The following is a 24,065-nucleotide window of genomic DNA, read 5'->3' on the forward strand; positions in this document are numbered from 1 at the left end:
ACTTCAATAATATTGTTTGTAGATTTTCCTGCAATTTAGTTAGTGTATAGGCTCAAAAAAGGAAGATCAGATGTGTGGTTGAAATTCAAACCTGTCCAAAGGAGGAAGCATCCATGCATATTTTGCATAAGAACAATCAAAAAACAAGTTTTGTAAAAATTCATAGGGATGATTACAAAAAATGCAGTGAGTATCAATGTTATCCATATGTTCTCCTAAGATTTTCCTAAGCATTAAGGATGCATTTCCACAAAAAAAAACCTTTATTCTTTGGGACACATTAAGCTTCCAAAATTCCATCCAGAATAAGACAGTAGCTTGGACTCAGATTTGGAGAATTACTTTGCAACTTGTCATACAATCTTTTGCTTGAACATTGTCCATTTTTGGTTAAAAGCTATCTTAAGATATCCCTTTTCGGGTTCTCATTGATGTCGGGGAAAAGCTATCTTAAGATATCCCTTTTCGGGTTCTCATTGATGTCAGGGAAAAGTTTGATATTTAAAACTTTATTCGAAATAGTATGAGGAAAATTATTTCTGACTTTTCCAGAGTTCCACTTTTGTGTAGAAATAATTTTTTCAGAGTTCCACTTCTGTGTAGTGTTAATGAGTGAGCCTTGATTCACGTTACAGGATCGTAAGTTTATGGATTTTAATGCTAAGTTTGTGGTTCTTCATTTAGAATCATCGTGGTTAGCAAAAGAAGAGGTGACACTGGAGGTGCATCACAATAACGTGGATGGTATTTCTGACGTTTTGAGATAATACCAAAATCCAGAAGGCCTTTAAAAAAACAAAAATTTAAGGCCTTTCAAGAAAAAATATTTTTCGAAATAATAATTTATGGAGGCTAGCAGCAATTTTAATTTTCAGGACTAGAGACTAAAGAGTAAATAGACTTTTTAAAGGGGGTTAATCACATATAAAAGGAAAAACAAAAATGAAATCATTGCTGTTACTGCCTGGTGACAATTAATCACCAGCCAGTATCTGCTGCTGCTACTCCTATGCCCATCCATCCTTTCTGCAAATACACTATTTTCCACAATGCCGCCCCCATCCTCGTCAAACTTGCGGCCAAGAAAGATGCACACATCTAAGTATAAAATAAATTGTGTGACTCTTACGACTTATCACGATGGAGTTAATGATGATCAAATATTGGAGGTTTGCTTCTTCTTTTTTTAAGTCGGAAGGCACAATGACCCGTCCCAACTCCCAGAGCCAATTTCAGACTTCTGCCTTAGGTTCATGGGTGCAAGTATTCAGCAACTCTCTACTATACCTACCTGCACAAATGAGATGGATTTATTCACCTGTTTCAGCTTAGCAAGACCCAAGACACATGGAGTTGAAGATAACAACTAACTTCATCAAGCTCAGAACGGAGCCTCAAGTGATTCGTCCCAAACTTCTGCACTTCCATTAGAAGCGTCTTCACCATCTTCTTCCATTGAAAGCCTAATATATTCTCTATGTGCAAAACGATCCCACTCTGTCAAGGTGGGCTCTTCACGTTCCTGCTCACATTGCATTGAGAATAATAAATCCGCATGCCATACAACAATAGATACAGGTCCCCTCCCCATCCAGCATAGGATGTGGATCTGACAATGGCAAAAAAAAGGGGCCATATACAAGCAACACACCTGACGAATCAAAAATGGATCGCGTGTCTCAAAAGCCATGAATTTGTTGAGATTGAAAAGGATATTGAAGACATTCCCAGACAGCCTGGAGCCTTTCAGATCATGTAGCGTAATATGGCATTCATTCTGCAGCAATATTAGACGAGTTAAATACAGACAAAAATATTAAATTTGAATAGAAGAGTGGAAAACAAGCTTATAAACACTACAGAAGTGTTATAACCTCTGGTCCAATCATGTCAACCATCTGACACAAAATATCCTCAAAGAGCACGGGCTCTTGTGCCATGCACTCCATGCGATGCAACTGCTCTTCATAAAAAAATTGCATTTCATTGGATGTCAGCACACCATTTCCATCCAAATCTATACACTTGAACCTGATAAATTGACAAAGACAGAGTTCAGAAATTAAAACAATTTTGGTGTTGAACCAAGAGCGACGACAAAGTGACACAGATGGCAAAATAACTAAATCGTGAAAACAACCAGTAGAAAAAGTTAAGGTACCATTTTCATGCACAAAATTGTTTCTCGTGTTAAGATGTGTACAAAATAAGGGTCAACTGTATTACCAATACTCAAGACTAGGTGCGGATGATTTATCTTCCTCCGACAGCATGAAGTAAACGAAATCTTCATATCCCATCTTCCCTTCAACCTTGCAAGTAAATTTTCTTGGAATCTGAGATGGGTAGAAACAGGGAAAACGGGTAAGTAAGACAAGATTTTACTTCAATTAAGAATATAAGATGTTGGCTTACTTAACACAACATGCAAAGTATGAAAAGGCAAACCTGTGAAAAAATTCTATCGACTATCCGGTAGGTAAGGGCATGGTTACCATATCTGATGAGGTTCTCCTTATCGATCAAGAAATCATGATCTTGATCAAGCTCCCAAAACTTGCAGTATATAACGTAGAAGTGTTCATAAGAGAAGTATCTGTTGAAAGGGAGTGATTAGAATGAATCGAATTACATATAAACTAAATCTTCCAGCAAGTACTAGCCCACACAGGTTAATGCAAAACTACATCTGATGCATATTAGTATATTACTCTCAAACCACATTTCACTGGCATTAGAAGGGACACGCCCAACCAGTTATGCAAATTGGTATCTCGTATGACTTAAAGCATAATGCACAAACTACTTCAAATTCGTCAAATAACCCTCCTCAAAGAGTTCAAAAAGATCTGACTATGTGATCAGCACCAATAACCCGTGCCCCTTATGGCTAATACGCGAATTTTCTACTACAACATTACAGACCTACCTTAACACTTTGTTTATATCCTCTTCCTCGTCAGCATGTTGCATTGCAGTAATTAGATTGCCACGTTTCAATTCCCGCAGAGTAAGACGACCATTCCATGCTCTATTCACATAGAAAAATATTCTGTATATGACGGTTTCCGCTGGTTTTTAGGAAAAAAAGGTTCAGTTATAATGTATCCGTGGTAGCATATTGCGCAATTAACAGTACTGACTGAGATAATAAACACAGGAGAGGCGGCCTTGAAGCTACTTATTAAGAGCATAAGAGGACTAGGAAAGATACCACAAGGACTTATGGAGCCATTAGATACACATACAATACTCTAGTTAATTAAACAGAGGAATTGCAAAAAAATGTCATATGATAATGCCCAATATCTCAGAGGATTAGGATAACAAATGACAGGAGGAGTATGTAGAATAGTAAATCTTCTCTATGTTCTACTTTTTATAGCGAACAGGATATACTAAATAAGGTGGCATATGAAGAGGCCCCGCTGCAACTAGGCAAGCTTACACTCTAACAGACAAAGTTCACCACAGTAAACCGTAAAGTCACTGAAGTAAGATTCAGAAAATTTCAGTACTTTGGCTTAAAAAGAGAAGTAAGAAATATAATCGACAAGAAGCCTGATGTTTCTCACTAACAAAATTGCACGAAGTATATCAATAATGACTGATACGCTTAAATTCCAAAAATCTAATATATCTCCAGTTCATCAGCGAAGATGTTGAACATATTAAGGACCTACCATATCTTTCTTGAAACTCCGGTGTGCTTTGTAAGAACTCCAAACCAGGATGAGTTGCCAAAAGTTCTCGTAGAACAGGTTTGAAGTCTTCCTGGATCCAAAATGCACGGATCAAAATATGTTAAGGAGATGAGAAAAACAAAAAACATGCCTCAGAGTACTGGTGCAATACAAAGGCACGGTAGTTCATTGCGAACCATGACTGTAACTCTGTGCTAGAGCAACGCCCATACACATCAAATGAAAATTTGAAATGAGACTTGTGGAGAAGCCAAAAGGAGACCTGAGTGAGGTACTTGCGGTCTGGTTGCTTCAAAACCGTAAATATCTGGGATGCTATATCCATGCTCAACATGTTGCCATTGACCCAGTAATCAACAAATGCATCCCTGCAAATGCATTTGAACGCATAATCAGCATATACAACATCACTAAAGTTCCTTTCAGAAGAAAAGGATATTAAATTTTCAAAAAAAAAAAAAGAAAAATTATCTAAACAGAAGCTTGCAGTGGCGAATACTTGAATTGCTCGAGGGTTCCATAAATGTAAGAGCAAAGTGCAAAATGTAAACTTAAAAGGGTATCAAGACAAGCAAGTACAGTATTCCAACATAATTACTACATCATGTTGATATATGAAAACTCAACAGAGTATAAACCTGTGGTGAAATGAAAAAGAAAATTTTACTCATTGTAACAGAAAACAAGCATCGACACCGAGTAACATTTTGCTCCAGCAAATAAAGACAAATAGAAGCAATAAGCCATACCTTGTCACCACCCCAGTGCAGTTCACATCAATCTTTTTGAAAAGAGAGCTAGAAAAAAATGATGGTAACTTGCAAATGTCCTTTGTAACTGATTTAAAATCTGGATATCATAAACAATAGAACAAAGTTTATCAATCCTGACAGCACATAGAAGAAAAAAACTTCCAAGCTTGGAACTAAAAAAAGAATGTCAGATGCTTATCAAACCATGAACTTGCAGCCCAGTATCTAAGTGCCCAGAAAAAATCTGATTAATTCTAGCCAAGCATTGCTGTTTCAGATCATTTGGGGGTGGGCGGCCATTTTGAAAGTAGAACTGCGAGTAGTTTAAGATAATATCGTCATCCACATTAGCGCCACATGAATGAACACATAAGACACAGAGAGCACACAAAAACTATACAGATTATTAGATGCTAAGTAGTACCTGGGGTATGACTTCTCTAACTGGCTGCTTGACTAATCTTAGGGGAGAACCTAAAGAAGATGGGCCAACCCCTAGGCGCTTTGTGATGCGCGGTGAACCAGATGAACTCCTAGGTGAAAGTGGTGGAGCACTGCCTGCTGGAAACATGGAAGGCAATGAATTGTTCGAGCCAGCGGTTGAACTACAAGAACTCCCTGACACATTGAGTGGAGAGCCTGCTTTAGCATCATCGAGCAAAGATTTTACCTGGATCATACTGAAACAGTGAGAATCGTGTTTGAGACAAAAAATGAAAACACAAGACTTCTTGAAAGTCGATAATTCATAAATCACCGTGAAACCCTTATGGAAAAAAAAATATCCGTAAAATCTGTTCCAACTCCAAATGATGCAGCACTAGTTTTTCAACCGCTGAACTTTCTGCGATTTTTGTGACTAGACCTATAAGTGTTGTTGATATAAAATACTGCCGTTTAAAAATAAGAACACAATCGAAGTTACGATTGAAACAACACTGCGAAATGGTCAATATAATTACAATTACCCACCCTGTATGCTACATCTGTAATGTTTTATGTCATTAGAAATCCACCAAGAATTTCGCGATCACATAAGAAAACAAGCCGATGATCTAAGCAAAGGTTCGATAACTGTCGGATGGTAGTAAACAGTCAGCGCACACCACGTCGCTACTTGTACTAAAACACATCTAATTTACCCTTGTACCAAGTCATTTATTGAAGCTTCCACTACACCTAATACAACCTATCTTGGCAATTTAATCCCAGTCCTAAATCCTCTAACGATTATCCAGCAAAAGACTAAGGGCTTATTCGGTCAAGTCAACATCTGAAAGCACATGAGTGATGCTTTATTGGGCAACATGGAAACTGCAAGAGTGCTAAAAAACTGAGGCCTGAAAACCCAAGACCACGCGGACATTTTGGCTTCACTCAGCCAAGTGCAAGGAACCTCTGACCATGTCAAATACTCAAACAGGAATTGTTCAAAACTCACTTTGCTTTTGCATTAGCTTTAAACCTCCCACTCAACCAAAAGAGTCTAAATTCAGTTTTGGGACATTTGCATGCAGTTGGGGTAGATGCCAGTATTGTCTCGTAATATCTCTAGCTCATTTCTTGCTTTGACCATTTAAGTTAGAATTTAGAACATGTATGAAATTACAAAGTGGTCTGATATGTACGTCACATTTAAGGGAACAAATGATAACTTTTCTAAAGTCTAGTCAAGATTGCTGGCCGCAGTGGTTCTTCAGCAATATTTGGTAAACTAATCTGGCTGATTGAATTAATAAAATTCAAAAGATACAAGATGTTTTGCGATCAACATATTTTCCAAGACCTTAACCTTAATCTACTCTCTTCACAAAAGCAGAAACTACAAATCAAAGGATTTTCTATATCTTAATCTTTCCCATAAGCATAATTACATGAATCAGAGACCAAAGAATGCAAGCAAATAATCAAGATTAAGAAAAATACCAGACGAGTAGTATCAGGAAGTGAAAGCCACTGTGAGAACAACTCGGCAACAATGTGAGGGTTTGATTTAAGAGCTATCGGAGATAACTCAGGTAACTGTAACAATTCAATATCTAAGGACGCCACATCCCCTACTACTACTTCCATGTCCATCAAAACCTAATTGCACATAAAAACCCTGGATCTCAGATACCTTAATTACCACGAAAAATCAATATCCAATAGAAAAATATCTTCTTCTTCTTGATTAAATTATCTCGAATATTTATCAGAATCAAAATAACAAGAATTGATTTCCAAATCTTGGGCCAATCGACACCATTTCTCCAAAAAATAATCTTAGATCGTCGTTGATTTACAAATAATGAAACTTGGAATCCTTTCAAGACTCGAAAATTTGTTGTTAGAAAGAGAACGAGAGGGATCAGATGTGATTTTTTACAGAGAAAGATTTGAAACCTCGAAACCCTTGAAAATGAATAAAAATGAAGAGAGAGAGGCAGAATGAAAAGCGAGAAGGAGAAGGAGAAGAAAAGAAGGAAAAAAACCAAGTTCCCACTCCCACCTCGTCTTTTTCTTACGTATTATTGATATTTTTTACTATTATCCAAAAAAAAGTAAAAATGCGTAATACATACGGTGCTTACTCACTGCTCACATGTCAACTTTGATCTGGTTCCGGTTCTAGCAAAAAGGTTCGTCATTGCGTCTCAAATTTCTCCTGGATAGCGTGTGTGACAAATGGATGCCCTCCTCTTTTGATTGGATTTAGTGTAATACTGATGGAGCCTATGATGATGTCACTGGAGCTAATGGTGCAGGATATGTGATGCGGATTATGCTAGAAAAGCTTTCTTTTTTGCCTCCATGGTTTTTGAAGTAAAGTCTGCAGAAGAAGCTGAAGCCAGAGCTATATGGGCAGTTTTGAAGAAAGCTATGGAGGAAAAATTCACTCATATCATCATTGAGAGTGATGCTAAAAGTCTCATCGATCAATTTTCTTCTGACCTATTCGATGGTGATTCAAGAACGGATGTTATCTTTAGACCGAAAATCACACGGCTAGTCAGTAGTCATATGTAGGGAAAAATCCCAAAACCATCCACTATGGTCTTCCATATCCCTAATGAGTAAGGATATCTCTCACTTTCCCTACTTCGAGGATCACATCTAATCCGCCTCGTAGGGAAGGAAAATCACACGGCTAGTCAGTAGTCGTATTATTTTACGCTTTACGGATACTGAGTAGCCGTATTACCGTTGATACGGCTACTGAGTAGCCATAGATTTTTACACGGCTACTGAGTAAAAATCCTCACGATCCTAACCATCCATCATTAATAATGTCGGATCCCAACGGTCATTTTTCCAAAATCTTCTATGAATACCACTCTAATTCTCTACCAAAATCACACCAAATCAATTGATTTCTTATCTCTTCTTCTTTACATCAATTGATTTCTTATTTCTCTTCTTCTTACTATGCTTCTTTGATTTTTATCTTTATCTTTTATTACTCAAGTTATTATAATTTAGTTTGATTCAAAATGGTTAATAATTTTGTTCTGCGGGAAGAGATTGATCTTACTGCTGCCTTTATTTATGTTAGTATGGATGAAATTGTGGATTCGGGACAAAAAAACACTATGTTTTGGATACGTATTCACCAAATTTTTGTCGAACACAACGGCAATCCTAATGGAAGAGATTGAGGAGCCTTAAAAACCAAGATGAAAGCAATAAAAAAAGATGTCAGAGAATTTTGTCCATTCTTAACGCTATATATCGGCAAAACAAAAACGGTGCGAGCCACGAAGATTTGGTAAGTTCTATTATTGTTGTTAAGTTTTCCATATAGTTGGTGATGTTTTTAATAAACAAAATTTTTCATACAAAAGAAGGTCGGGAGCAATTTCAGTTTCAAACTGGACAACCATTCAAGTATGATGCATGTTATGAAATGTTTAGAGAAAAGGTCCCTGGATTTAATTATGAACTCACTGTGGGCCAAAACAGTGAGTTGTTTAATAATCACCGTGACTTTGTATCAGTCGAAGATGGTACTGAAGTTCTTCTTAATGGAGAGAGTCGTAGGAATTACAAGTATAATGCACATCTTATAGGAACAAAAAAACCCAAAATGCAAGCTAGACAAAAGAAGGATCGTGAGCAAGGTATATTTAGAGAAGGTGATGAGGGAATATCTTCGGTTAAGATGGAAGAAGATATGATTCATCAACAAAGTGCTAGTATTTTGGAGTATCTTAAGGAAACAAGATCAACGAAGGAAAAAATGAGAGTGGAACAAGAATCCAAATACTAAACAATCTAGGAGTATACTCAACAACCGAGATATGAAATGGAAGAACAACTCGATTTGCAAAAGCTTCAAAAACAGACTAATCAAATGCATCAACAACAAATGCATTTAGATCAAGACAATGCAATAATGTCTATGGACCTTAGTCGGTTAGCTCCCAACGAAAAAAATATTATCGACGCAAGCAAAAGAAGATCTTGAAGGGATGAATATAATCAGCGTTGAAGATTCAGAAGATGATGATGTAATCCATCTCTAGTTGTTTTATCTTTTGTTAAGTTTAGTTTTTTAATTTCTAGTCTAGGTTTAAATTAAAAGTGGTGTCCTAAATTTCTAGTTAGTATTGTTGTTAACTTAATTTTAAAAGTGTTGTCTAAATTAATTTAAATTGTTGTTTGAATTATAAAAGGTTTGAACGTGTTGTAACGAAACGATTTTCATATTCAAATTATTAACTCCATTATCACTTCATTAAACTAATGTTCATTAATAACTTAAAAAATAAATTACAACAGATCATTCGATTAAAAGCGTGTATCGCTCTGCCCTCGTTTCTTAACATGGTGGACGATAGGTTTGAATACATTACATGTTATTATTTTTCCTGGTATTGGATTCAACGATTAATGCCGCTTCGATATGATAAAACTGTTCTCCTCTTCAGGCTTTATATGCATCTTGTGCAGCGGATCTGTCCCTTCTGTACCTATCGAGAAACTCATTGTACTTGATGCATAATTTCCTAACATGATTAACTCTTGAAAAAATGTGGGGTGGTTCATAATTAAAGCATGATTTCTTGCCCGTAGGTTTGACGTAAGGAGCCCCACCAACTTGAATCCAAAATATAGTATGATATTTAGGATCTTATGGGAAATCATCTTTGAGAAAGTAAAAGTCTATAATCCATTCCATCTCTTCTTCAACATCCTTTAACCTTGCCCTCAGTTGGAATTGTTCTTGACCTCGTTTTTGTGCCTTGAGTTTTTCTTCGAATATTGTCGCAGCCGATGATGAATCTTTGGTTTCTTTTGTGGATTTTCGTTTGCTTAACACTTCATCCATCACATTATTTGATTTGGTAGGTGATGAAGACTTTGATGCGTTCGTAGTAGCTTGATCTTCTCTCTTGCATATCTCTTTTTCCATTGCATGAATTGATTGAGTGGTTCGCTTGCATCTTCTAAGAGTATCTTCGGGTGAGTTGGTAGTTCCTAATTGATTTGCCATTGAATAGATGTTTATCTTTTATTTTCACCTCAAAGATTGATACTGCAAAGAATAATGGGTAGATTGATGTGCAAATAAGAATTGGTAGATTGATGTTGCAAAGAAGAGTGGGTTATCTTCCTTATATAGGAATCGTTCCCAACGACCATATTTATTAGAACTCGTTCCCAACGACTAATTCTTAGAACTCGTGTCCAACGGCTTTATTTTTTAGAACTCGTGTCCAACGGCTCTATTTCTTAGAACTCGTGTCCAACGGCTCTATTTTTTAGAACTCGTTCCTAACAGCTATATATTTCTTTCTATAAATATAGAAAATATAGAAAAAAAATTCTAACCAACAACAATCTCAATTCATTCTCAAATATAAACCTCAATCATGTATTCTAACAGTTCGAGTAGAAATGGGAAACAAATAGTATGTGTGGAAGCAAAATAGGTTTGTCCATGTTGTTTCATGGATAATCATAGTCTGCTTCAATGCCCATGGCTATATACAAAATGTCCCCAACGTGGCTGCACCAGCACTAGGAAGGTAAAAGAGTCGATACCGGAGAAGATAAGGTATTTGGAATGTGAGTATGCTAAATGTCCTGGAGAAGAACAATGTTTGGAGGATGCAATGAAAGATGCAATAAAACAAGAAAAAATTGACGAACTCTGCAAGAACTTCAAACTAAAAGGAAAAGTGGAGTTTGAATGCAGCAAGGGGATTCCCTGTGAAACTGAGGGTTGTAATTTCTTTATAGAAATGCACCGGTCAAGTGCAAAGAAAACATATGGAAAACGTTATTGGAAATGCCTTGTCTGTGAAACGGTGGCGTGAGCTGAATAAATGTTGTTATGTTTTAGTTTGAATATCAATTGATGTAATGTGCTTCTTTTATAATTAATATGTGTTGTTGTAAGAGTTTGAATGTCATGAACATGATGTAATATGCTTCTACAATAAATAATAATAGTTATTTTCATATTCATATGATTAACGATTACATTCAGTACGTGCAACCAGCATTTAAACCAATAGGTGACCCTATTGGACGAGTTATGTCTCGTGAGGGTTTAAAGAGAGATATACCCAAAAAACCTATCATTATTTAAATTCTTTACTCTCCATCTGATGATTCAGAGGATGAATCTTCAAAGGGGGAAGGCTATACTCTAAGAAACTGTTTTTCAAAATCACATAACAGTTAAAAAATCTAAAAGGTTTCCCCTTCTTTTTTTCGTAACTCTCAAAAGCAAATTGCTCCTACAACAGAAGAAAACAATACCAATTTACAATTAAATTATTCAACAATTCAGTACACATACACAAAAAATTGTTGGATAGGTAATCGGTAAGTTTCTTACGATTTCCGAAGGTACTGGTGCCCTCCATAGATATAAGGATCTCTGTGTCGATACATATACTTTCACGTCTGAAGTGATAACGTTTAACCTTGTTTTCAGATACTTAACCGTTCTTTCATTAGGATTCTCGTTATGTACAGTCAACCTTTGCAGCAACTGCTCCAAAATATTTGTGTTATTTAGTTGTTCATCTTCTTCTTCATTCTCTAGATGAACATCAACCCATCAACTAACTATCAGTTGATCATCCTTCGGCATAATACCCACCATAATTAAGAAAAAAAAGTGTTGTAGATAATAACTTAGACAAAAATAAGTGTTTATTTTTGAAGATGGAGAAGAGAGTTGGTCGAACTACTGTGTTCATTGGCAAACAATATGTGAATCCTTTATACATGGTTAGTATACATATCCATACACTGTACAAAGAGATTTCACGGATAAGTATACTAATCCATATACTGTACAAAGAGATTTCACGGATATGTATACTAATCCTTATACTGTACAAAGAGATTTCACGGATAAGTATACCAATCCATATACTGTACAAAGAGATTTCACGGATATGTATACATATCCATATACTATACAAGGAGATTTAAATGATTTAAACCATATGCCGTCAAATATAAACGTATTCATTTGCATACATAAATGAAGCCCAAAAATAATTTAAAGCCTGGTATTACATACACATGTAATTAACATTCAAAATCTTAAAATACAACATTGAAATACATCATATGCCTCAACATCATCATCATCATCATACATACCTTCATCATCGTACGCAACATCATCGTCACGTCAGAATCATCATCATCATCGTCTTCCTCATCGCCATCGCCATCGTCCTCATCATCATCATAATCCTCCTCATCGTCATCTACATCATGTTCATATTCGTATCCCCCATGTCCTTATCCATATACATGTTCAACTGAATGTTCAAAGTCATCTGGGATTTGATCATTGTAATCTCCATAATAATCAAATGTTCCATCCTCGTTTTGACCAGGAACTACTACTTCTTCTAAGTCTGTATCTTCATAATCTCCTTCTGATGATGGAAGTACCACGTATTCCATATCTAAACCCTCCAAACTAGACAAGTCCCCTGCCTGGACTCCTCTACCAGAACGCGCAACAATGTGCTTGACAAGATCATTTCTTAGTTGTAGGTGCATTTCTAGGTTTTTTAGAGATGACATAAATACACGACCATTATTGGTAGGTTCCGGAATCAGAACATGAACAACTCTGCCCCAATCCGTATCCCGACGTCCATGCTCGATAATCATGTTATGTAAAATAAGACAACATTTCATAGTTAGGTTCAAGTCAGATTGTTGCAAATACTTACATGGTGATCCGATAATTCTGAATTTACCCTGAAGCACTCCAAAAGCACGCTCGACATCCTTTCTTTTAGCCATTTGATAAGTTGACTGATACAGCTACTGAGTAGCTGTTTGGCACTATTCATACGGCTATTGAGTAGCCCTATCATGTAGGGAAGGGAAAAGAGGGCACCATAGTGAGGTTGTCTTCCGCCTTTTATCCCTTCCCTACATATGAGGGATAGGAAAGGGATACCAGGCGCCATAGTGCTTGGCCTTAATGACATTCTCCTTTTTTTCTTCTAGTTTAGTAGCTTGTATTTTTTCTTTTCAACCTCATTTTTGTAATTATGTTGCACATGATCTTGATCAATGGACAAAGTTGAACAATTCCTCTATGTACTGGTATGTTCCTCGGTTTTGGCTTATTCCAACTGTTGAGGGGGATCATTAGCCTTTTTGAAGGCTCTTATCTATAAACATAAAAAAAAACAGTAGTAGAGCCAAGATACACAACAAGCAAGCAAAAAAAAAAAAAAAAACTTTGTGGAGGAGAGAAGTGTGAGTAAAAGACATCTTCGGTTACTAAAGTACAAGTGCTTCTGCTTCTCCAGAAACAAAAGTCAAGCAAATACATTTTGCTTCACCAAAAGTTGTATGGATAGAAACTATCTCTTTAAACTAGAACATTGCTGCCACAGTGCGGATGGTCGACCGAAGAAAAACAAAACATTGTTGCAATGGGATTGGAAAAAAAAATCCCTGACATTTTCTAAAAAATAGATCAAATTGAAAAAGTGAAAGTATCATTTTTCCTGTAACGGAGGGAGTACATCGTTTTATTATTTTATTAGTTAGACAAAATTGCACCATGGACACCAAGGATTTTCAATCTTTTTATCAAATTGCACATTTGCATTCGGTTTCATTTTACAAAAAGGCTCGGGGTCGAGTGACAAAAGCTTTTGAAATAATTATTTGACAAAGCGTAATAACCATAGGATCATATATATCTAACAGATAATATATTTCATGACATGGCACAAAAGTTTTTTCTAGGATGCATTTGGCTTAGTCACTAACAAATAATACGAGAAATAAAATATAATGAAAAACTTTCAGTTAAATCATAAATTTGTGTGTATATAAATCAAACTTATTATAAATTCGTGTGTATATAAATCAGATAATATGTTTGATCAAACTTGTTATAAATCCAAACCCTAAGAAATTTAAGAAATTGAATACTGAAATGAGTCTCACGCTAAATGGTGATGGAAGTTTTTGTCAAGCTTCAATTAAATCTAGGGTTTGAAGATCGTTTTGAAACAAAAATTAAAGAGTATATGATACGAAGATGGTGAAGAATGGCTATCAAAATTGGTCATTTCATTGATCTATTTAGAAGGAGATAGGTGGTGGAAGTGAAAGTTATAGCAATGGTGCTTCCTCAACTGTTTTTGTTCATGTGAAACAAATAGGCGAACAACTACCGTGGTTATTAGTCACAATGGATACCTTGTCTTCCGATCAAAAAATTAAAAGAAAAAAATATCATTTACTCCTAATTTCTTTGCAGGATACTAAGCTAGGAAGATAACCTTTCACGAAAAACTAAGAATTTAATAAAGAGGAGTAAGAGTAGGAGATCATAGATGTAAAGTGAAGAACCTTATTTGATATTCAGTTTTAAGCAAACAAATATTATTTTCTTTTTATAACTTCCAAACCCTAGAAAAGTTAAGATTTGCATTATCTACTCGTTATCTTTTATTAATACTTGTATACCAAGTGAACTGGTGTAAGTTGATAAGGTGATCTTGATCAACTGCAATTAAAAAGTTCAATCATGTTCATCAACAAATGTGCCTTATTATATGCTTATGCATTAATTTTTTTCTACCCCACCTGTCTTACAATCGTGTTTGCATTTAGTCATCAACAATGACGATGATTAAGAGACAAGAGATAATCAATGGATCATGCTTATGATAAACGACTTTGTCTCGATTATTACAACAAACAGAAGTAAAAAACAATGAAACCGAAAACAAAAAGACGATGATGGTGGTAATATTGGATGCATAAACCCGTATCTTGAATTCTAGTCTACCAAAGTCAAGTCTCGGACTAGGATTTGAGTATGGTAGTTGATTATCATACATCATTGAATAACCCTCAAAAACTGAAGATCAAACGAAAGACATTTGAAGAACTTCATCGACAAAGAGGTATGTGAAGACTGAACCGTCTTATTTACTGACAACATTTACCATTTTATCTTATGAGACTATGTTATATGATTTTAGTAGACTTTATATTGCAAAAAAGAAATTTCGAGTCAAGCATGTCTTGATAAATCTCTTGAAATGTGATTCAAGCAATGGATGTTGTAGATCTTTGACAATCTTAGTTAAGAACATTTTATTGTTCATGAACTATTTTTGTTTCAAGTTAATCATTTGGAAATTTCCCAAGCAATAATATTCATTATATATGGCGATTAGCAATGTTTCAAATTGTTTAAAGAGAATTTTCAAAACTACTGAAATATTGGATACAAGGTAGGTACGCATACCCTGCACGGCTGCACGTGTAACCTATTGATCTGAGTTCCGGAATGGGGTAGGTACGCGTACTAGGTTCTGAGTTCGTGAATAAGAGGGAAGTACGCATACCCAGTACGCGTACCCCAATGGCATGAGTTCGTGAATGACTAAGGGTACACATACCCAGTAGCCGTACCCCAACAGCCTGAGTTCACGGACTGGTCTTTAGGGTACGTATACCTACCCAGTATCAAACTAAGCAGATTCTTATAAAATATTTTTACAAATATGTTTGAGATTGCTACAAATATCATAAAGTTTCTAAGACAACTTTTTTCACTAAATTACTCTGTGTTTATGAATCATGGTTTAAGTCTTGAGTGTTAATGAACATGATTTATGCTTGTAAGTTCATAAGGCATGTTTTCTATGAACTATCATTGTTCACGGTTCCAGTACCCTATACCATATTGTATATTCTTTTGTGTAATTTTAAGGCCAACTTCTCACATGCTGACATGAATTCCTAATAATAATTTCATCTAAACTGAGGAAGTGTTTGCTTGAATCTCAAGTTATCTTAGCTTGAATTCAAAGCTACCTAGAAACTTAAAAATGTATAAATAGAGAGACTCATACAACATGACTTCTCAATCCCTGACACTTTAGTATCCTAGTCGCTTGCTAGAGTCGTCCTATGTTAACCTAGTTTTTATCTAAAAATATAATTACCTTCACGACTTAAAAACTTCACTTAGGGATTCGTAAAACCAGGTTCGACAACATTTTACCTTATTGTTCTTGTATAATGATCTTGTTCTTATTGATTGTTGAGGTTCTCGTAAATCTCCAATCAGGAATGAGATAGATAGAAATCGCAAAGTTTTCTTCATCTTAGACTTCGTGATTCCTCAAGATAGATAAATATAACTCTTCCTTATTTATTTGTTTAGATTGTTCCTAAGAGGTGGTTAGTAATTAAGGCTTCTCAACTATTAAGTGTTTCGGATTCGTGAGGTTTGCTAGACTTTGTCTATTGCAAACAAATTTCAAACGCGGATTAAAGGTCAACATGAAAATAAAATAGGCTTATCTGCTACAGGAATATTTGTATCAAAAGTCTTCATTTAGGTTGAAGCAACTCTTAGGTTGTAAAGGACATCAGCTAAGGGAATCAATTGCGTAGAGCCTTGTGAGGTTCAAGAGGACTGATGTGCACGAATGCATCTGAATTGCTTGTAGGGTTAATTCGGTCTCAACTTCATTCCAGTCTGAAGTATGATATTATGCTAGTGTATGTAGCGTCTTAATACAATTTGGTATTCAAAGTTCGACGAGGTCCCGGGTTTTCAGCGGGTGTAGTTTTCCTCGTTAACAGAACTTCTGGTATCTTGTGCTTTTCCTTTTCCGTATTGTATTATTTTATCTTTATAATAGGAATAACACAAGTAGTAGGTATTTAATCTAGGTAGTTTAAGTCCTTATTAATTGTGATCAATAATGAGACTTGTTCTTGTTGAATTCGTATATTGTAAAATAAATTACAAGTTTCATACTTGTCAGAATTCATTTTTTTTTATTTGGATACAACTAGATTGATCTTGGATATTGATTTGTGAGATCGTCCAAGAACTATTTTACAAAATCAGGATCACGGGTTTCTTAGCCTAGACACATTGATTGTGGAAGATATAAGAAAAAACTATATATACGTATTGTTCAAGGATCTTTACTTTAAATCTACTTGCAATTATATTAGGTTTTGTTCATACAAGTTGTTTTATGAAAAATTGGTGGTGTACTTGGTACCCTCACCTTTTCAATTGGTGCTAGAGTATTCAAATATCGTTAGACCTAACAAGTCTGTATTTATATCGACTTGAATCTTTGAAAAAGAGTTCAATATCCGATGACGTATTACCAGTTATCGAAATCGTTGTTTTTATGGATTCTATTAACGAGATCGGATCTTCCTCCTTCTCGAAAATTAACGAACATCTGTTTCCATGAAACAGTTAAGTATTGAAAATTGTTATCCCTATTATCTCACTGATGAGTCTGACTTGGAAGTCGAAAGGGAAGTAGTCAAAGAAAGTGCTAAAATTCTTAAACACCTCAGAATTCAGGCTTATGAGGTCAACAAGCCGAAAAACAAAGTCAACACTTTCATTGCTAATGTTAGTGAAAAAGATTCACGGATAAGGATTCTTCTCGGAAAAAAGGCCCTGGTGGATAAGGAAATTGTTAGAGCATTGATTGGTTGAACCCACAAGTTTTGCTATCTCAATCTTGTTGTCAATATTAGGTGATCAAAACTATATCTTGATTTTTAGTCTACTAAGTCAAGTCTCGGACTAGGTTAGAATTTGTAGTTGTCTGAGTATCAGACAACACCCTTGAAGACCGAAGATCGACGAAGACATTTGGAAAACTTCTGTATCAGGTATGTGAAGACTGAACCATTCTAATTTAACCACTATCTCACCATTTTATCTGTTGAGACTATGTCATATGATTTATAGTATATTTATAAAGAAGAAGTTTCGAGTCAAGCATGGCTTTGGTTGAATAGTCTAAACCATCATAAATAATCTCTACGAGTTTCATCTTATCAAATCCATGGTGAAGACACTGGGATAGGAGATCATTGAATCTCTCTAAAAATATATAAAGAGACTCTCCCTCTTGTTGCACACTAGCACTAATTTTCTGCCTAACAGATGCAGTTTTATGCTTAGGGTAGAATTTCATATAAAAAGCAGCAATAAGTTCCTGTCATGTTTCAATGGATTCAGATGGTAGGTTTTTCAGCCAGGTCTTGGCTTTATCTCTCAAAGAAAAGGGAAACATCTTAAGTTTCAAGACTTCATCAGTAAGGTCTTTTATTCTAATTGTCCCACAAATTTCCTCAAAGTACCTAATATGAAAATAAGGGTTCTCATCATCTTTCCCTAAGAATACAGGGATCATCTGAAGAATACTAGGTTTTATCTCGAAATTAGCCGTAGTGGATGGCAATTTAATGCACGAAGATCGGGTGGACCTAGTTGGGAACATGTAATCTTTCAAAGTTGCCATTGCTGGCACAACTGAAGTACTAGGGGTAGTTTCCTCACGAAGAGACAGATTCTCAAAACTGAAGTTTCCAAAAACAGGGCTCTCAAAAGAAGAGTCTTTGAGCTCCCCGCTTCCACAAGAAGAATTACTAGGTTTTTCACTAATCAATCGACCTAGATTATCTCTTTTCCAAGCCCTTTTTCTAATGACCTCGAGCATACACTAGAAAAATAAAAGAAAAATAAAGAAATCCTAAAAGGAAGGGAAGTTCTATGCAAACACAAACAAGGCTGACTCTACCACAGCAAACCTACTGATTTCTAGCAAACAAAAAGCACGATGGCTCCACTTAGATTGTTTCTAGACCAGCTTCTAATCCTTCGAAAGGGAATTCGTTACAATTTAAGAAAACCCCTCTGGAATCAATCTGAGTTTAAGTAAGTTGAATCGAGACGAGGGAAGCTCAATGGAGCTTTGATACCCAAGGCCTCACCGGCGTTACAAGGTGGCGTATTCAACTCACAGAAACCATCATGAACTTTGAAGCATGCTTAAAAGAGTAACCAATATTTTTCGAATGACTTTCCTATTAAGCTCGCCACCCTATAGGTCTCGTTCTAGTCAAATTTTAGCCTTAGGTTCGCGTTTGGTTTCGTTTTCCTAAGGCGGGCAAGAAGGGAACGGTGATGAAATCCGAACCCTTATCTTGTATGGCCAGTCCTTGCCCTTTACTAGGAAATTAAAGCAGCCGTTTTCAAATCCTCAGCATATATGCAAACGAAGAATACAGTAACTCGCTGATAGGGGATTCACGAGTGTTTCGACAAACTTACCTCCCGTACCAGACGGGGGATGAACCGCTGAAGTCGACTCGGGCCACGACTCCTATATCATGTACGAACCCGAGGGGCCGAGGCGATATATTAATCGTCGTCCTTCTCTGCAAATAATTTATATTTAAACTACCCTTCCATAGGGTTAAAAAAATAAAGTCCCAAAGTCCGCAGTCCAAAAATAAAGTCCAAAAGAAAAAGATAATCAAAAAAAAAATCTCTCTTTCTCCCTCTCTCTCTCTCTTTTTTTTTAATTAATTTTTATTCTCCTTTTCTTTCGCTCCTTTCGCTTTGCTTTTACTCCAAATCTTTAAGTATTCACCAAGAGCTTTGGCAAATTTTTCTTTCGCTCCAAATTCAAAAATCTGTAAGGAAAAGACAAAAACCCAAAAACATAAATAAGAACAAGTAAAATAAAAATGAAAAACAAATAAAAACCTAAAAAAAAAATCTAAAAACTCTAGCCTAATGGTCACTATACACGGTTCCTTAACGGGACCAAAGTGTATATTCTTTTATTGTATTTTTCAAGAATGTCTTGGTCTTGGAAAAACTATAAACATAGATTCTCTTTCAACTGGGAAAATCAATCCCTGACATTTTGTGTCCTGGTTGATACTAGAGTCATCCTCTATTGACCTACATTTCATATGAGAAACATAATTAGGTCTACGACTAAAAGACTTCGCTTGGGGGATTCGTGAATCCAGGTACTACTATCTTTACCTTGATAGTTCATGTATCCTGATCTTCCTTTATTGTTATCGAGGTTCTCGTAATCTCTTTCAGGAAAGATAGATAATAATCCCAAAGTTCTCTTCGTCTTAGATTTTGTGATTGTTCAAGATTGATATCTGAAAACTGGTCTTAGCTGATATTTTAAAGATTGTTCTCGAGAGGTGATTAAGAATCTAGGCTTCTCTTGGGGATTCATAAGTTCCATGGTATGGTTTGCTAGCTTTGTCTATTTCAAACAGATTTCCTCACCTTGATCTTTGATCTAAACGAAAATCAAATAGGCTTATCTGTTAGAGGAAGATTGGTATCAAAAGTCTTCACTTCTTCTGAAGTAACTCTTACACTATAAAGGACGTTAGCTAAGGGCTGATTCGGTCTCAACTACATTCCAGTTCGAAGTCTGATAGTAGGATAGTGTCTGTAGTGGCTTAATACAAAATTTATGGTATCTTGTGTTTTTGCTTTTCCACAATATATTGTTTATCTTTATAATGGATTTACACAGGTCTTGATTGGATTATTTGGATAAGACTAGATTGATCTTGGATATTGATTTTTGGGATCGTCCAAGTACCCTGCTTAGAAATCAGGTTCACGGACTCTCTGTCTTTATACATACTGATTGGGCAGAGGTTGAGATATAAACCTTATATACAAATTGTCAAGGATCATTCAGTTGGTCTACTTGCTATTGTACTAAGTTTTCTCTATACCGATCGCCGGACAAAAAAGTTGGGTGTATTCTGTATCCCCTGCGTTTTTCAGAAATTATCTCACTCAAGTCGTGACTAGAGAAAAATACCCTGGAACTTATATGTCTACCAGATGCTCCTTCTATTACTCGTAGCACTATATGTGAATCAGAAAAATTATCCTTATCCCTGGCTCCTGAAAAAATAAGGAGTTAGAAAAAGTGATTGCCAATGGTACCAATGATGCCCTAGCAAAGTCTCATTCGGAAGATCATGCTCAAAGTGTCTCTACTTTGATAAGGGATGAACAATTGAATTTATCTAACCAAGAAAAAACAGTCTCTCCAAAGATGAAAGGTTCTGGTGTTTCTTGTGCAAGTTAACTTACATTCGGATCCCATCAGAACTTAGAAGCTTTGCTACTTCTGTGATACATAAGGATACGTTCGTAGGAAGTGTAAGCTCAGGTTGAAGAATCGATTCAAGAATCTCCAAAACACCTTGAATCTCATCCTAAAAGGTGTAACTGATATTCAAAATTCAAGAATAACTGATATCGATCCATCAAAGCATCATATCCCAATAATGTCAGTTTTGCTTACTCCACTAATAAATGCACATAAAGCAAGAGTGTCACTCCAAGAAGAACGAAAGAAACCTTCAAATACATGGGTTCCTAAATTTAATCATACCATTACAAAGGAATACATGGATCTACCGGCTAAGGAAACTGTTCAATTGACTAACATGAACATGATGATAACTGGGTACAACGATCTTATCAACAAGTTATCATGTATCTTTAAGGAAAAATAGATAAACTCAGGTAAAGCTTCCAACTTCATATTCTTCCATGATGGAAATGAGTTTTATAATAACTCCTCTAGTCCAAAGGGTAGAAACTCAAAAGAAAGAGTAATGCATAAATCTAATCGTTGACTTATTGATGTGATTTTCAATTGAGTTGTAGTAATAAGTTTGTTGAGACTTGTGAAAGCAAAAGATTTTAGACTTATAAAACTTAAAAATAGAAAATTTATTGCAAAATTGATTTCAAGATATTAAAAGTAACCAAGACACTCGATTCCACTATTACACATGAATGAACGATACCAAATATGTTTCAAACTCTAACTATCCTTTAAATCCTTTATTTCTTAATTCACACATAATCAAACATATTACCAAATATTAATTGTATTCCCTAAGAATAGACTATCAATCGATTAAACAAAGTATAATCTATCAAATTGAATCACAAGTAATTAAGAAAATTATGTGAACATTTAGAACTCCGCAAAAGCAGTTATTGAATGAATTATAAATTGCAAATTAGAGAAAATAAAATTGTTACCAATCATTCATGCATAGATAGCTTCATCCATTGCCTTGGTTGCGCGATAATTAGCTCATCATCATGGAAACACGCTCAATATTCATTTTTATTGCTCAAAGGGTGTTTACAAAGATGAAATGGGAGAAACAATGATAAAATCGGGTTTGTAATAATTATATTTTTTACAAACTGAAAAGAACGATAAAACAGTACTGTCGCTGATTCTGTAGCTCTCGAACCACACTTGTATGTCGTTTCCACTGTTGAAAAACGACTGTCTTGGATGGTATGTTCTTCGTGTTCTTCAGATGAGCAGCAGCAGAAAAATATTTCTAGTGGTTCTGATTATCGCCTCTGTCTTCTCCAAAACTCTCCCAAACTCTCAGTAACTCGTTATATGACCCCAAGGGACTCTATTTGTACCCGAAAGATGCATCGAATCTCCTCCATAACCTCACAATCTCTCGGCAGTGAAAGAAAATATTTTCGGATATTTTCTTTCCTGTTTTAGCTTTTTACGCGTTTTACAGCTGCAAACTCTCCTTGTTTAACTCTTACACGCCTCTAGCATTCTCCCAGCACATTTCAAACTCTCCCAGCAACAGCAGACGCGTGAACATCTTCCCTCTTTGCACGTACTCCCCTGTTTTGCTCCATGACACGATTCAACCAATTCTGATCCAAACGAACACCCATAACAGGCCTGTTATGAAAAATCACAACTACCCACGAAGTTTCAGCCATGTAGTCTCTGTAGAACATCGTCAAAATCTTGATTAAAATCTGCCAGTTCACTACAAAGTTTTCCCGCCAATTTTTTCTTTTTTAAACGAAGGAGAAGGTGTCCCCCTAACCAAACCAGGGTTGCGAATAGCAGGTAGCGCTCTGGGGGGTGCAAATAGCAGGTAGTGTGCCCCTTAGTAATTGGGTGTTGAGGATGAATTTGGGCTACGCATAACCTTGGGTTCCCCTTAGCCAAATCTGGGGTCCGTATAGCAAATATCCTCCGGGGGTCCAAATAGCACTTTTTAGCAACTTTTTCCACACAAGTGTATTTCTCCAAAAACACCTACACAAACATAAAAACACCATAATAAGTACAATTGTATCAAATACCCCCAAACACAAAAATATCTGAGGACAATTCAGACACAAAAATGTGTATCAAATACCTCCAAACTTATTATTTGCTAGTCCTCGAGCAAATCTAATATAAAATGACTACACTTAGCACGGGCAGAAAGCCGTTAAACCGCTAGGTGGCCCTAGCGGCGGAGTGTTGTCTCCGGAGGGTTTACCAGAGGTGTACCCACAAAACCTTTACTCCAGACCCTAGCTATCTACGCAGAACCTTGGAAGGCACTAAAGAATCTCCTTGGTTGGCATACAATCATTGACTATAGGAGGAAGTACCCTGATGCGAAATTCCAATTGTTGTACACGAGTTTGCACTCAGCATACTAAAATTCATATATAAGTGACAGAGCTCTACTCAGATAGTTTCTAGACATCATAACCGGAGTCAACCAATCACATGGAAAGATTAAGAAGATGGATAAAGAAAAAATAGATGGTTTAAAGTGAACGGTGTTTCCCATATCTGTCTGAAGGCCTCTGCCAAGATGAACCTATCCTAATGGACTGAGATACCGGTCTGACTAATATCAACACAACTGGCATATACAAGGGGACCAGTGGTCGATAAACCTAACTCTAGGTCAACACAACTGGCATATACAAGGGCACCAGTGGTCGACTTTATTGAATTTATTCCGGTTGGTCTGATGGTCTGGTCTCAATTTTTTTTTTTGGTATCTCAATCACCTATTTCACCTAGCAATGGTAACAACTTGAGTCGTGTGCCCCACCAAATCACTTAAGAAATAAAAACAGAAGGGATTAGGATTCAACGAGTTATGGCGAAACTACCATGTTTTTTTTTTAATTCTAACACCTGAGCTCTGTGCTTTTATGAATAGACTCTTTAGATGTTTCCATCTAATCATTGGTTCCTCAACTCCTACAACCAAGATGTTCCCATCCACTTAGATTGGTTAGTGCCAACCTTAATAAGCATAAATTTCTAGGCTCTGGAGTTTATTTATTGCAACTAAAAGCTAACAAAAAGTTTCTTCCCCACCCCCAAACTTAAATCTAACATTGTCCTCAATGTTTCTAATGAAAGAGCAATACCAAAAAGTAAAGTAACATGAGGAATCAGTAAAGAGAGAA

The 24,065-nt window shown here is 36.0% G+C and overlaps 1 protein-coding gene across 2 annotated transcripts; it reads right to left on the minus strand.

The window, feature by feature from the left end:
* Positions 1-807: 807 nt before the first annotated feature.
* LOC113349903 (probable serine/threonine protein phosphatase 2A regulatory subunit B''gamma) lies at positions 808-6,931 on the minus strand. Of its 2 annotated transcripts, none has more exons than XM_026593937.1 (13): positions 6,383-6,931; positions 4,881-5,126; positions 4,661-4,769; positions 4,454-4,553; positions 3,967-4,072; positions 3,684-3,774; positions 2,930-3,071; positions 2,449-2,596; positions 2,227-2,336; positions 1,875-2,031; positions 1,652-1,777; positions 1,372-1,522; positions 808-1,287 (listed from the first exon to the last, which is right to left on the minus strand). In XM_026593937.1, the coding sequence occupies exons 1-12, from the start codon at positions 6,533-6,535 to the stop codon at positions 1,382-1,384; spliced, it is 1,629 nt and encodes a 542-aa protein (XP_026449722.1). In that variant the 5' UTR covers positions 6,536-6,931; the 3' UTR covers positions 808-1,287; positions 1,372-1,381. The 2 variants fall into 2 exon arrangements, with proteins under 2 accessions (XP_026449722.1, XP_026449721.1); XM_026593936.1 differs by having other exon boundaries at positions 812-1,291; positions 6,383-6,930.
* Between the last annotated feature and the right edge of the window lie 17,134 nt (positions 6,932-24,065).

Source organism: Papaver somniferum, chromosome 2 (genome assembly GCF_003573695.1).
Source record: "Papaver somniferum cultivar HN1 chromosome 2, ASM357369v1, whole genome shotgun sequence".
Lineage (NCBI taxonomy): Eukaryota > Viridiplantae > Streptophyta > Magnoliopsida > Ranunculales > Papaveraceae > Papaver > Papaver somniferum.